General features: G+C 45.8%; 1 protein-coding gene across 4 annotated transcripts in view; it reads left to right on the forward strand.

The window, feature by feature from the left end:
• Nucleotides 1-11,291, forward strand: part of PARVB (parvin beta) — a 90,291-nt gene extending 79,000 nt beyond the window's left edge. For all 4 annotated transcript variants that reach the window (XM_006127729.4, XM_075899641.1, XM_006127730.3 and 1 more), the window contains exons 12-13: nucleotides 735-807; nucleotides 7,952-11,291. In XM_006127729.4, coding sequence (XP_006127791.1) covers nucleotides 735-807; nucleotides 7,952-8,028 — 150 coding nt within the window. In that variant the 3' untranslated portion in view covers nucleotides 8,029-11,291. The remainder of the gene's footprint in view (nucleotides 1-734; nucleotides 808-7,951) is intronic.
• The last annotated feature ends 4,363 nt before the right edge of the window (nucleotides 11,292-15,654 follow it).

Raw genomic sequence — 15,654 nt, forward strand, 5'->3', positions numbered from 1 at the left:
AGTCCAAACTACCTAGTTCAAGCCCCGTGTAGCTGTGCTGCACGGGGTTCGAACCAGCGGGGTTTTAAAAATGGCAGCTCTCCGCTTATGCAAATGAAGCCCGGGAAATTCAAATCCCGGGCTTCATTTGCAAGTGCGGTATGCCTACATTACCCCGCTAGTTCGAACTAGCGGGGTAGTGTAGACATACCCTCTAATTGTAACCTGTTTTCTGTTGAGTAACTTCTGTTAAGTTCCTTGCAGCTTGGTTGGTCGATGATCTGTTCCTTAAAGTCTGAAACACTATAATTTTTCTTGAGTACACAGGCAGGAAGAGCTCACCATAAATGCAGATGTTTCTGCCCTCATATAAAGGCTGTGACATGTTGGCTTTGCAAGGTTCCTTCCTACCCTACATTTCTATGATTTATCAATCTCTGTAGCACACTACAGTAGTCTACAACACTTAATTGTTCTGCCAAGTTTTCATGGGGTGTTGTAATTCCTAATGTGCTCTTATTACATTTTGACTCTTTAAATTTGGAAACTTTCTTCTTCATCCTTCAGTAGATTTGATTTCTGCTGCCTTTACTCCTGAGAGGAAAACATTTGGGACTCAGATCAACAGATGTCGTTTATTTAAAAACAAAATAAATCCCAACATCATTTTGAATGACAGAGAAGGGAGAAGCAAGTAACTTTTTTTGTTTACTATGTGTTCGGATTTGGAAATTTAAATATATTGCTCTTTGCAGGTCCATAATGTTTCCTTTGCTTTTGAGTTGATGCAAGATGGAGGGCTCAAGAAACCAAAGGCTCGTCCTGAAGGTAATATATATTTATACAGGCATAGTGGTAATTATATCTCTCGTGTTACTCAATTACAATCTTTGGGGTTACATTAGTAAATAATATTGTGGAGGTATGTTCAATAAAAGCTGTTATCTGACCCTGTATCAGCCAGAGAACTCTATAAATGGGCATTTCTGATCTTCATAGAAAGTCTGGGTTATAGTTTGGTTGGCATAGGGCTGGCAGGCTCCTCAGAAGTAGTGACGTGCCAGCTGTTCTTAGGTGGATGAATAGCCAGAAGGGGTTCAGAAAGTGGGAGGGGGTGTAGGGCTGAGGTTGGGCATGGGAAGTTTCAGGGTGCCAGAGACGGGAAGGATTTTGGGTGCAGAAGGGGGCTCAGGGCTCAAGCAGTAGCTCCACAGCTCCCAATGGCCAGGAAACAAGGCTAATGGGAGCTGCAGACCTGTTGCCTATGCGTGGAGGCTGTGTAAAGCTGATTAATCACGTATCTGCCAGGAGCAGCAGCAGCAGAGAGGTTTCCCATTGCTTGTGGGGAATTGCCTGAGATGAACATCTCCTCTCGCCTCCCCACCCCCGATCCAGCTCTCTGAAACCACTCCTGTGCCCTGACCCCCTGCACCAAGTCCCATTCCACACCCAAACTCTCTTCCAGATCATGTGCCCCATACCTTCTCCCATATCCCAACCCCACAATTCCTCCCTCCCCCTCTCCTAGTTAACTAGAACTTTTTGCTTACTGGCACACCCCTTTTTCCCAAAATGCCAGATGAAAAACCTGTTGACTGTATTATATAGACTTACACAGTTAAAACTTTGTTTTTTTGATGCCCTCTTATCCAGAAGTCTTTTTATGCGTATCTGTTTTGTCTCCCTTAGGGCATGTCTACACAGCAAAGTTATTTCAAAATAACTTTCCTAGCATCTATACAGCCAAACCATTATTTCGAAATAAATTTGAAATAGCGGCGCGCTCATTTCGAATTTGGTAAACCTCATTCCACAAGGAATAACGCCAAATTCAAAATAGCTATTTTGAAATAAGTGCTGTGTTGACACTTATTTCAAAATAGGGGGCCTCCAGCCTTCCCAGGGAACCCTGGTGGCCACTCCAGTCTCAACCAAGAACACTCCTCTCCCTCCCCCCGCTCTGGAGCCCTTAAAGGGGTCGACTTTGGCCACAGTGCCTGTGCCAGCTCCAAGCCTGTCAGACCAAAGCCAGCAGTCATTGCCCCATACCCAATGACCCCAAAACATAAGCCAGCAAGCCACTGGCAGCCAGCCCTTCACCACTCCCCAGGAGCAGTCTGCCAGCTCCCAAGATCCTGCCAGGGCCCGGATTAGGTGGGCACCTTCCTGGTCCAGGGTGGAGATCATGGACCTTATTCAGGTTTGGGGGGGGGGCTGCCCCCAACGTCCATGATCTCTGCACTAGATGGAGGAACGCGGCTGTCTATGGCAGGATAGCTGTCAGCCTGGCCACCAAAGGCCACATGCAAACCCAGAACCAGGTTCGCATGAAAATCAAGTTGGTCTAGCAACACCTCCACCCCTGAGCCCTGAGCTGCTGCTTCCCCCTTCCATCTTTCTCTACTCCCAGGTTTCCCCCTCCCCTCTCTTCTCCGCTCTCCAGCCTCCTTTCCCCAGACTCACCAGAGTTTCATTTCCTCCCCCCAGTTTAGTTAAATAAAGAGAGTTTGTGTTCATGAAAATACATGTATTTTATTTGACATCAGGAAGGGGGTTAGAGAGGGGTAAGTGGAAGGACGTGAGGGAGGAACGAGGCACAAGCTCCCAGCGGGGCAGACCAGGGAGGCTCTTCATGCTCCACAGGGTGGAAGCTCTCCCGCAGGGCCTCCTGGATACTAATAGCCTCCCAATGGACCTCCCAGATGGCAGCCTGCAGAAAGTGCAGCCAGGCTCGCAGCAACGCCTCCACGAGAAGCACCAGAGTGCCCAGGGGCAGCTCTGGCTCCATGTTGCAGAGTGCTGTGGTGTCCCGAGTGAGGGCAACCAGAGCACGCAGAGACAAAATGCTTTGCTGTCCCTCATCGAGGTAGGCAAGCAAGCAGGGAAACCTGAGAACTGGCTGGCTGGGGGGGGTTCCTTTAAGCACAGACCTTAGATAGCCTCAGGCAGCAGCCCCACACAGTAAGTCCTGATTTGGTGCTCTGCAGGAACTGGTTCCGACCAGCCTTAAATGCAATTCAGCCTCCACTCAGTGTGGACATGCTATTTTGAAATAGCAAAATGCTATTTCGAAATATATTTTGTGTAGAGATGCATTATTTTGAAATAAGCTATTTTGAAATAACACTGTAGTGTAGACATACCCATAATGTGCATTATGACTGGAGTAGACTCCACTATTAAGAGGTTCAAGTCAGACTGCAGGATTTTAGTAAATGATAGTGCTATATAATAGCTATTCAATAGCCTGTGTTAGATCAGTTTGGTGCTCTCAATACTTTTCCTTGTGGAAAGTTTACATTAAAATCGTTCTCTTCCCTATTAACTCTATTTTTCAGCCTGATCGCAGACACAAATAAATGAGGGACTAAGTTTGTTTCTATGGAAATCAGTGACACAAGCTCCTATTGGCTCCAGTGGTGCAGGGCTAAATAGTGAACGAGCCTGAAGCCAGAATAATCCTTTTGCCTTTTTAAAGGTTGTACCTCTGAGTACTGAAGTTAATGAATGCAGCAGTGTCAAGAAGCTTGCACTCTCTTCATGCTGCTTTCTTTTGGACTAATGAGAGGAATTCTGTCTCCTGGACTATCACTCAAGCAATCTTTGTTTTCATTGCATCTACCTCAGATGCGTCCTGGGTGCTTTTTGTAGAGCAAACAGAAAGCCGAGGAGGCGCAAGGGAGTCTTCAGTCTAACTTTCCATGGGAAAAATAAGGACAATAGCAGGGAGGGGATGAGATGAGGAAGGTGCAAAGGTTATGGCATCAGGATCCCACAGTTACTTGGTTTAGGCCTGTGCATGGCGTTGTGGCTCAGGCCATGTTTCTTGTTTCTTAAAGTGCACGTTAAGGAGAGACTTGAATGAAGGGAACCTATTCGGTTGGAGAGCCAGAATTGGGAAGACATTCCATGTATGGGGCCTGGGGAAGGTTGAGGGGGCAGAGGGATCAAAATCAGAACTGGCATCGTTAGTGTAGTGGAGAGAATGAGGGTCATAAGAGGTCAAGGCAAGTAGCTTAGCCAGACACTACTGCAGGAAAACCATTTAAAACTTACTTTCCTCTTTCCTCAAGTCTCCATGTGGTTTGCTTCGATTCAGTGTATGGCAGAGGATGTAAAGAGAACCAGGGGCAGGTTTCAGTGTCTCCATGGTCTTTAAATCAGCTGATGATTGTACCCTGTAGAAAACAAATTTATTAATAAAAGTAGGAGGGCAAGGTTAGGTAATGCAGCAGTCTTCTCGGTCTGATTATCCCCCGTAATTGCTGGTCTCGAGTATACAGTTCTCCTGTGGCGCCAGTTCCCCTTGGCTACACTGTTGAGTGAGGGTGCTGATATGCTGCACAGAGCTGGGATTTCTAGCAGAGAAGGTGCTGTTTTTGCACAGATGCTTCTGTGAAAGGGACAGTTGCATCGGAGGTGATGCTTGTTTCCTTTCACCTTTGTGTGGGGGGTGTTGAAGGATAGGCATTTGCACACATTAGTGTCCCCCTGAGTTGCAATTCAGTCGTGGTTCATTTTCTCATGCTCCACAGAATGGTTTAGGTGGGGATTTTCTGTGTATGCCCTGTTGCTGTGTTGTCACTTTGCTCCCAAATTAACTGGGCAGAAGCCATTTATTGTCCTTGATGGACAGTTGGTTTAACTCAGGTAGTAAAGGCCTCTTGAATTACTTCTTGTAGGATGGGGCACTGAAACACCACTCTGCAGTGTGAAAGTGCTAAGAATGTAGTACACACTGCTCCCTTCACTTCCCCCACAACAAAATAGAAAAGTCATTTTGGGTGGTGTATATAGCACTGCACAAATTACAGGCCAAATTACGTCCATTAAATACAATAGACACATCTCAAGGCAAAATTTTGCCCGACATCATTAGTGTGAACTGTAGCGGGCAGCTTTATTATCTTCCTAAGGGATTTTGACAGGCTGGAGAAGTGTCATTAATTCAAACTCTATTTTAGGCTATTTTATGATTTATTGCCACCTTTTGTTGGCATTCTGTCAAATCACATTGGTTGGGATTTGGCCACACAAACTTCTTCTTACAAGAAGTGGAAGATTGAGATCATGTGTTTTCCTGGGCACGTCTGGTGTCCCTCTAGTCAGTGCTTCTCAACATGGCCTATAATTACCTATGCAGTGAGGATCTGTGTCTGATATTTCATTACTTTTTAATCTAGCAGACAAAGGTTTAACAAGATTTGAAGGCTAGAAGTTTTTTGAAAGCAGGGAAAAATTAACCTGGAAATAAGGCATACATTTTATAAGCGAGTGTAATTAACCGTTAGAACAAATTACCAAAAGATGAGGTGGCTTCTCCATCACTTGAGCTCATTAAATTAAAAGTTGATGTATTTCTAAAAGATACATTCTAGTACAGGCACAAGTTATTAAATTCAGTGCAGGATTTACACGGTGAAGTTCTCTGGCCTGTGTTAGGAGGTCAGACTAGAAAATTATAGGCTCTTCTGCCCTTAAAGTCTGTGAATCATTACATTAGCAAGTAAAAGACTGGGGTTTATTCCTTTTTGGCAGGAGGAGGGAGCAACATATTCTAATTCCCTCCCAACAGCTGAGGCAGAAGTTGTGGCAGTGGCTCAGAAAGGACACCCACACTGTGTTCGGGGCGGTCATTATGACACAGAGCCTTGAGAATAGGAGGGATGGGATGAAGCAAACCAGTGGTGCAATGGGAGATGGTGCAGATACCCTAAGAATACCTGAAAGCGTAGGACCACCTGTCACCTATGAAGCAATTATTGCAACTAAGCTGCACCATTCATTTACCTTGCAGATCCGAAACTATAACAAAGGACAGAGGCCAGTACTGGCACCTAGAAATGTAGTCCTTGATCCTTGGCTCTAGCTGAGCTGTGCTTGGTGCAGCAGTGGAAGGGGGTGTTATGTTTTCTTCATATTTCCCCAATGCACAGGGCTTCTGGAGGGTGATTTGGGCTCAGGCAGAGGTCAGAGCTTAGAGGTGCTCTAATTTCCAGCTGCCTACAGTGGAGTCAAGGGAGATTGGTGCACTGCAGTGCTTTCTGGCAGTTCCCTTCCCTCCTTTGGGACACTCTGTGTTGGCGGGAAGTATGGAATTGGCACCGCAAGTGCTATGCCCATTGGGGATTGCCCATGCCACAGTAGCATCAGCTAGGCTTTTAGGCCAGTTTACAGCTGCTCTGCACTGCCAGAGCTATGTGTTTGGTATTGGCACTTCAAGTTGTCTGCAAGCACCAATAGGTTGGCTGCCTAAAGGTTTCTCTGGCCTACAGCGAAGATCCCTCCCCTTGGCTTGCTGATTGCGGAAGCTGGGGCTGGTAGGAAACATGGCTCTTTCAGGCGAAATTCACATTCAAATCTGTCTCTGCGCAACATATCTAGTTGCCTCAGAATGATGTACCAGCATATTCCCAGGCCCTTTGGGAGTGTTGTGCTGCTGGGGTGTTAAACAGCTTCCTAAGACTTCTGGAAAACGTTGATCTACAGAGAGAATTCTGCTAAACCTCCGAGGGTATGTCTACACTGCATTCTTCTTTCGAGAGAGGAAAGCAAATGCAGGCGAGCGAAATTGAAAATGAAGCGTGGATTTGAATTTCCCATGCTTCATTTGCATAATCGCGGCCGGCCACTTTTTTGAAATAGCATTTTTTATCTCGAAATAGGGTATGTTGGTGTGGTTATTTGGAGAAAAACCCTTCTTTTGAAATAACCCTTAAACCTCATTTTATAAGGAGTAAGGGTTATTTTGAAAAAAGGGTTTTTTTTCTCGAAATAACTGCATCTACACAGCTTTTTTTAATCTCGAAATAGAGTATTTTGAAAAAGCGGCCGGACTTCGATTATGCAAAAGAAGCGCGGGAAATTCAAATCCGTGTTTCATTTGCAATTTTGTTCACCTGCATTTGCATTCCTCTCTCGAAAAGGTTTCTCCTCAATTTGTTTCCTATTTCTGAGGGGTCGTCTGAAGAAGTGGATTGTGCCCATGAGAGCTCATGATAGCTAGTCTCTGAGGTGCTGCTGCCCTATTCTCTGTTTTATATGTTTTTCCTCTTCCTGTTCATTCTATTTTTCCTTCCTGTCCTCATCTTTTCCCATATCTTTACCTACCATTTTTCCCCATTATTGCGCTGCTGATGTTGGGAGATTCTGTCTTGCAAGGGCACTCTGTGACACATGTCCCCCTTGCAGCCTTTGTAATGTACTTCTCTGTGGCACTTCCTCTCTGTTATCATCAAAAAACAGGACAGAAAAAGAGAAGCTCTTTCTCTGTTGTGCATCTGAGGTGGGAGAATGCCAAACCGATGAGCTATAAGCTTGAAATTTGCAAAGGCGGAGAATGGGGGGGGGGGAGAGGGGAGGAAGGTCTGTGGTTTTGGTGGACTGTAACTGTTGATTCACTCTCCCCATCCTTGCTCAGATGGAAATGTACCTACACTCCAGCACAGCGAGAGGGGATGCAGGAAGGTTTGGCACGCACAAAGCAGGAGTTTTAAGTGCTGCTTACCGCCTAGCAACTCATTGCAGAGGTTCTACATGGTGGAGTTATGTTGGGTCCTCCAGAACCTCACATGAAGTATACAATTGGGACTTAAATCCTTACTCTGGACCCTTGGTTAGCAATGTCCCTGGTAGAAACTAACTAGAAGTTGTTAAAGCTGCGACATGGTATCTAAGATGGAGATATCGGGTCTGAGACAGAAGAACCCTTCAGGCTGCGATAGATTGTAGATCAGGCAGGAATGGGGGGTTTTCTTATTTTTTTCCCTCCAGATAGACGTTTAAAAAGATCAGTGATTAAAGTAATGGACAAGTCTATCATATGATGCTATCCAAGGAAACTAGATTTTTTTTTCAAATTGATTTGTTTGTATTCTTTTAAGTTCACAGATCAGAAGACCCTTTCATTAAGAGGAAACTGGGAGGTAGCACTAAAACAACCTAAGAATGTCTCTCTTTTTTTCTTTCACAGATGTTGTTAACCTGGATCTGAAGTCTACCCTCAGAGTTTTATACAACCTGTTCACGAAGTACAAGAATGTTGAGTGACTCTGAAAGCTGCTGAGTTGCTAATCTTCACAATCTCCTTAGAGGGGAAAAAGGGAAAAACAAAATACCCTTTATGTTCCCTTTGTGCCTTACACTTTATTCCATGCTGCATGATAGCATTCCTCCTTTTGTTCATATTATCTCTATGTAACTTTTTGCATGATATGCCCGCTGAAAATAGTCTGTGTGTTTGTTACAAATATTGTTTGAAATATCGTTTGAATATCGTTTTTACATTTGTGCTCTGAGATACTAGTGGGTCTGTTTGCTAAGGTCAGCAAGCTTTCTTGTTCTGTTGATAAAGAAATGTTATACTAGCTACTTGGATAAACAGGAAAAACTTGAATCTGCCTTGATGGGGCAATGCCTTTATGTACTTTCTTTAGTAAACTACTTGGTTACCATTGCTAGTGGAAAATACACTAGGCTTGAGTGTTAGAAATACAAAATACTTTCATTGTAATGTATTTGGAAACTCCATGGTTTCCATTAAGGCTTGTGTGTGTCACTGTATTTGTTTCCAAGGACACCAGCTGAAACTGTACGCAAGAACCCAGGAGAGCTTTTCCTACCTTTCATGTTAACCTCATACCACCCAGTATTATTTCCACTTGATGTTTACGCACGATTAGCCTGGAAATGGAATGATTGACAAATCTGGCCATGGCTGCTTTTCTCCCCTCCTTTTGTGCTGAGGAGGGAGCTGCAGTCACACTTTAAAATGTGCAGTCACTGGATCAGCGCTGTCAGGAGCTGGTCAAGAATGGATGGCCTGGCTGGATTTGTGCAGTTTTTTTAACCATTTGTGGAATGAACCGGGGGAATGACAGTTTGATTGCTTTGAGGTGCAAGGTTGACTTTTACTTTCTTGGGGAAAAGCTAATGTGTCCGCTTCTGCTCTCATTAAAGGCAATGGCAGTTATAATATTTCAGAGCCCAAGGTCTGTAAACAAAACTGTTGTTTTTGTCTTAAATATTAAATGGAGACAAGTCATTTTTCAATACGATGTTGTCTCCGTCTCCTGGGTTTACAGTGAGCAAAACTGTATTGTGTACCCCAGTATCAAACCCATGGGACTTGCACTGGATTTGGAGCAGTTTAGAGGTGTGATCCCAGGGCTGAGTTAACTTCATCCCACAATCCCAGTGATACTTCGCTACTGCTATGAGTTCTGGACCCAGTGCTGTAGTCCTTAGGCAAAATTACCAGTGGGGTCAGTGGGAGTTTGGCTTGAGAAGAATAGACCCTTTGAATGTATCTGCTTTGTCATAAGACACCTTTACAGCACTTGATGGATTTCACCCGAGTGTAGAGACTGTCTAATGATGCAATGTAGTTAAATGTACAAAGAAGGCAAGGTTAGGATGTGTTTGGGATGAGCAGATTATGGGCAGGGCTTTTAAAAGAAATAGTATTATCATTTTAAAGTAAGTTATTTGTAGGCTATGTACCTTAGAGCATTCCTTCCCTCAGAGTGTGGAGGAAAGATTCAGAACCACTATATTATTGTTTTCTATTTATCACATTAATCACATGTTATGGGCTGCCAGGTTTTATGTAAAGCAATTAACAGAGTGGCCTATCAAGGAAGAATGTATTACTGCATTTTCTGGGCCAAGTACAGTCCTGTTATAAGCAGAGGCCCATCTTTCATTGATTACAAATAAAATGCATCTGCTTATACCAGGTCTGTATTTACCCTTCATGTTTAAAGAGCAATAGGAAACATGTATCCCCTTACTGTGAACTGTGGTGTAATTATACAGAAGAGTTTCTTCTCTTCATTGACATTTTTGTTTCTTGATACTTTAGCAGTGACCTTGCAAAGGGAGAAAACATCTTTTTTTAAGGTTTCTTTCTGATGTCTAAAAGTAGCCTAATGGGGTTACTGTGAGGGGGGGAAAAAGTGGGAGAAGGTTTCTACTTGTTTCTGTTAGAAATTCAGCTCGCATCTACCATGGAAGATGCTATGGTGACTAAAGAACTAATGAGTTAAATTGTAAGGACTAGATTCACAAAGGAATTTAGGCGCTTAACTGGCACTTTGGGCATCTAAGGCCAAAATTTAGATCCTCAACCTTCCTGCTCAATTACTCTAAATTCCTGCTTTGACTCAAATATTGTCTATGAAGTGGGAAAAGCTTCAATTGGAGAGCGGGAGATCCCCACCCCAGGAAACTTAATAGCCCAGCAATTAGTGCTACACCTAGGAGTTGGGGGGGGCCTGAATTCAGGTCTCCCCCCTCCAACTGAGGTAGAGTGCTGGTTTGCACTGAACTTGGTCTTGCACATCTTACATGAGTGCTCTTACCACTGGGCTATTAGTTAGTCTTTGCTTGAGTACTCTTGCCAGGTTTGGGACCTTGATGACATGGGCAAATTGCCAACAGGATGCTTTTAACTTAAGGGCTTCCCCGAGTTTTAAACCTCTTGATATAGCTCTCCAACCACAGCTACTATTGCTTATTTTCATTCCTAGTCTATGACCTGCTTAATGTGTGGGCTGTAATGGGCTAATATGTTTTGGATTTAATGTTTAAAAATAGAGGCTTCACCCCATCAGTGCTAAAGGACAGGACAGCTAATATTTTGTTTGTTACTGGAAGTTTTGAATTATGCCTCATAGCGTAGAGTTGGGTAGAGAAAGCAAGGGAATTCTGAGGCTTGTTGCATTGTTCTTGAATACTGCATGCCCTGCATTCAAGCTTCCACATTAATATATTGTTAATGAGATTGGCTGCCTTTACAGTCTATGTAACGTGCCTGGTATTTTCACCATCAGAACTGCAGGTTCAGTTCAAGCCAGTTGTGTTACAGCTGGTTCTGTGGCTCAGAGGCCTGAGCTATCATCAGCTGTGTCCTAATGTCACAAGATCACAAATAACAACAAAGGCAGAGTTTACATCAGCATAAAAACTTTCAGAACTTTTTGGTTTTCCCCTAATAGAAACCCAGTGCTTTGTATATTAATGCATTTTCAGAATCTTTCCTACTATTTTTTTAATGTTCACTCTGGATTTATTACTAAACATAACCCCTCTCCCTCCCCCCCACCCCCTTGCCCAAAACAACCTTTCAGTTCAGATACTGCACTTGTTGTCATACCTTGGACAAGTGTGGCTTAGAGAGCGTGTAAAAGTAGTGTACTGTAAGCAAATTACAATGCAATTCTATGTTTTCTAAAGTCACAGCAGGAATGTTGTGGAACTTAATGCATGGTTTGTGACAACTGTATTTATTCTAATAAATGATGATTGCATAACGTTCTGGCTCTTTTTTGGCTTGTTTAATGGATGAAGTCATAATAAAAGGAAGGACCTGAATGAAGAATGTATTTGATGAAGACAAGAGCCATCCTGCCTATTTTCCAAGAGGCCAATGTGATATTGGTCTGCATCAGCCTTAAAAACAGAGCAGGCACATGACAGTCTGTTTCTTTGGCACTAGAAGGACAGCATATAAAGGAGTCCAGGGCAGGAGCACTTTCTTCTGCCTGGCTCTGGGAATTAGCTTGTGGTGGCCCTTGCCTTCAGTTGCTCTCTCACCATCAGTGCTCCCCTGTCCATGACTTGGAGTACTTCCTCTTACTGATTTAGCCTTTCGGCTAGTCACTGAATAGTCTTCCCCCGCTCGCCAAGGGCAATGACATCCCACCAGACAAGCTGTCCATAAGTTCTTTCAGTAGGGTTGCCAGGTGTCCGGTTTTGAACCGGACAGTCCAGCATTTGAGCTGGCAGTCTTCTTTTTCCAACTCCAGCTCTTGTACCTCTTTGCCACTGGCTGCCTGCTGCTCAGGGTTCTAGCCTAGTGGCTGCTATTGCAGTCATTAGGCTCCTTCCTACCCCACCTCTCCATCTTCAGGTTTACCCCCACAGTGCCCTCTACTCCCCAGGGGCATTTCACCTCCTAGGCCTCTCATAAGATTCTAGGGTTGCCAAGTTGCTAATTGCACAAAACCAAGCCCCCTTTGCCCTGCCCCTTCTCAGAGGTCCCACTCTCCCACTCTGTCTCCTCTCACGTTCCACCATTTTCTCAGGGCTGGGGCGGTGGGTTGGGGTGTGAAGGGGTGAGAGCTTTGGCTTGGGAGCAGGGGCTGGAGGTGAGGAGTTTGATGTGTGGGAGAGGGTGTGTCGGAAGGGTTGGAGATAGGTGTTTGGGATGTGGGAGGGGTGAGGGCTCTGGGCCTGGGATGAAGAGTTTTGGAGGGGGCTCTGGGCTGGGGCAAAGGTTTTGGCCCTGAGCTTGGGGGGGGGGGGGGGTTGCAGGCTCTAGGCTGAGAGATTCAGAGCGTTGAAGGGGGTATGGGATGCAGAGTGTAAAAGGTGGCTGAGGATGGGGGTTTGGGATGCGGAAGGGGTTTCAGGGTGCTGGATTGGGGAGGGGTGCTCACCTTGGGTATCTCCCTGAAAAAGGCAACATGTCTCTGCTCCTCAGTGGAAGTACGTCCAGGTGCCTCTATGTTCTTCCTGCCCCCACAGCTCTCATTGGCTGAGGTTCCTGGGGAGAGGCAGGTGCGGTGTCTGGAGCCCCCTGGCTGCACCTTCACCTAGGAGCTGGGGAGCTATGTTGCCACTTCTAGGGAGCTGTGCAAAGCCATGGAAGGAGCCTGCCAACCTCACCAACCGGACTCTTGACCTTCAGCAGTGCTAACTGGAGCTGTCAGGGCTGAAAACCAGACACCTGGCAACCCTATAAGAATGACTCCCTCATCTAGGGCAGGATACCAGGGTTGACTTGCCCCCTGGCTCTCCTCCTTGTCCCCGGCCAACATCTTTATTCTAGACAGTAACTGCAGATCTGCTGCCTACACTCCTTGCCTGGCCTCACTTCCTGGCTTTACAATGTTATCCCAACTTCCCTCCTTTACCACAAGCTCTGCTTCCTCTATCATTAGGCCCTATCACTATTCCTGGAGTGGACCCAAAGTTTATCTAAGGTTAATGGGCCCCTTCTGATCCATATTAACTGGTCCAGGATGTGTAGGATGGGCCTAGCATCACTCACTTGTTAGATTTATAGGTATTGGAGCTAAGTAGCACTCCCCAGCTTGAAGTGGTTTCCATCACACAGAGGGTTTACAGTTTGGGTCAATGGATCTCGACACCTCCACTATACAGCTTGTTCCAGCCCCCTTGTTTAGAGACCATGCAAACCTGGGCAAAATACAGCCTGTAGGCTGGATCCAGCCTGCCAAGCCCCCAGATCCGGCCTGTGGATGCTGCAGTGAGCCCTAGGCAGGCTCCCTGCTTGATGTGTCCCACCCACATGCTGTTCAGAAAAGCAGCTGCGAGGCCATTTCTCTTTAAAAACTGAGAACCCTGGGGGAGGGGAGAAGGCTTCAGGCACTGCTGCTGCCCCCAGCACAATCCCATTGGCTGATTTCTGGCCAGAAACCAGCCAATTGGAGCTGCCTGTTTTAATGACAGACAGTACACAAAGCACCATGTCCCCCTCCCCTCCGTCTCATAGTTATTCACACAGGCACATAGCCCTGCAGCCTGCGTGGGGGCAGGGTAGGCTCCCTGCCTGCCTGAGAAACGTGCTGGGCTGCTGGTCCAGGGTCACTCAGGTAAGTCTCCTGGACAGAGCCTACCTCTGGCACCCCAGCTCTTCCCATCCCCAGTCCTCTGCCCTGCTCCTGCATCCATATACGCAAGAGCTCTCAGTGGCCAGAAAGCTGCAGCCCCTTATTTGTCCTGTCAGCCACTTCTTTGAATGAAAGTTACTTTCAATCATCCAATGGGTAGTTGGCCAGTTGGGTGCCCCAGATCACAATCCCCTCTTTCACTCAAACTCCCTCCCAGACCCCACTCTCCCTCCTGCACCCTAGTCCCCTCCCCCAAGCTCCCTTCTGCACCCAACCTCCATCCCAGACCCCAAACTTCCTCCATTAATATCATGGAAGAGTGCAGCCCTTGACCACTTCGCAAAATTTTTGAGTACCCCCCCCATCAAAAATTATTGCCCATCCCTGGATTGTTGTGCTTAAATTGGGGCACATTGGAGGAGAATTGTAGACTAGCACCTGCAAATGTGTAAGTTAATGAGAGGCAGGTTGTAGGCACAAAATCCCAGTTAGTTTGGCTGAATGATAAAGAGAGATGGCAATTCTGAAGCTGTTTTTGGAATTTTTAGGAATTTAAGAAAGCTGTTTTAGGAAATTTTTCCCCCCCAACACGATGTAATGTCAAATATGCTATTAAAACCTCCATGATTACGTTCAATAGCCAGTGGGAGACTATCTGTGGGAGCAGAATGGCAATCATGTACCATTCTGTGATGGCGAGGAACAGAGACATGGTTGAGGCTGTAACTTGGAGTAAAAATGTGACATTTTAAGAAAAGAAAAATTTAACTAAATATTGCATAGGGCTATAAGAGTGAGCCCCCTTGGGCCGTGGAATAATCTCCCAATGGAAGTGGGGGAGAGTCTTATTGTTTATGAGACTTAAAACTAAATTGGACTAGCCACTTGAATTTATTTCTGGGACTCATCGTGCATTGGTAAGTGGATGGATACGAACTCACAGGCTTTCCCCACCCGTAAGACCATTATAATATTTCTAAATGTTAGACTAGGAGAAAATCTAAATATTCTACCCTAAAGAACAATTTTGCCCTTTCTGACTTCATAAAGAAAATATTTAATCAGCTAACTTGTGGGTGTCTCTGTATCCTACTTACGAGAGAGATGCAGCGTTCTGTTCTGCAGCATAACCACAATTTTCCCTATCAGTAAAATACCTAAATGTAAAAGAGATTTTTCTTTAGACACCGACCATGTTTTTTAAAAGAACCTGAGTTCCATTTTCACAAGCGCATAAGAGCCTGGCTTTTGTTTACTTTCAGTGGCCCCTCACGAGCCAGGCTGTCAAAAGCATTTACTGTAGATGTCTAATGACACAAATAGCTGGACAGCGAGCCTTTCTAAAGGCCTACACCCCAACTAATCCCCAGAGCTGCTCTCACACTTGAAAATCCTACCAGGCACCTAAGTTTCCTCTAAACTGTGGGGCTGCACAGCTTCACATTAAGCCCTGCTCAGGGTATCAGTGTTGGAGCAGGGAGAGACCCCTCTCTCTAAGTCCTGATGCTGATGAGGGGTGCCCTCTGCCTCAGCTTAGAGCTGAAGTGGCTAGCGGAGCACCCAGGTAAGCTCAAGATCCAAACCCTTGCCCCACCTAGTGCCCCTTCCAGCCCTGAGTACCCTCCTGCTCCCCAAAGCCCTCATCCCTGGCCCTACCCCAAAGCCCACACTCCCAGCCCAGAGCCTGTACCCTCTCCTGCACTCCAACACCCAGCTCATAGCCCTTCCCCAAACCTGGATCTCCCTCCTGTACCTCAAACCCCTCATCCCTAGTGCCATCCCAGAGCCTACACCCCCAGCCAGAGCCCTTGCACCCCAACCCTCTTTCCCAGCCCTGAGCCCCTCAGCTCAGCCTCACTCTGGAACCTGCATCTCTAGGTGGAGCCTTCACACTTCTGCACCCCAACCTTCTGCCCCAGCTCTGAGCCCCTTCCCACACTCAGAGCCCCTTGACCCCACTCCCACCATGTGAATTTTTTTATGTGCACCAAATGAAGATGATGTCACAGCACTTTCGTGTTGCACAGCACCTCCGCAC

Source organism: Pelodiscus sinensis, chromosome 1 (assembly GCF_049634645.1).
Source record: "Pelodiscus sinensis isolate JC-2024 chromosome 1, ASM4963464v1, whole genome shotgun sequence".
NCBI lineage: Eukaryota > Metazoa > Chordata > Testudines > Trionychidae > Pelodiscus > Pelodiscus sinensis.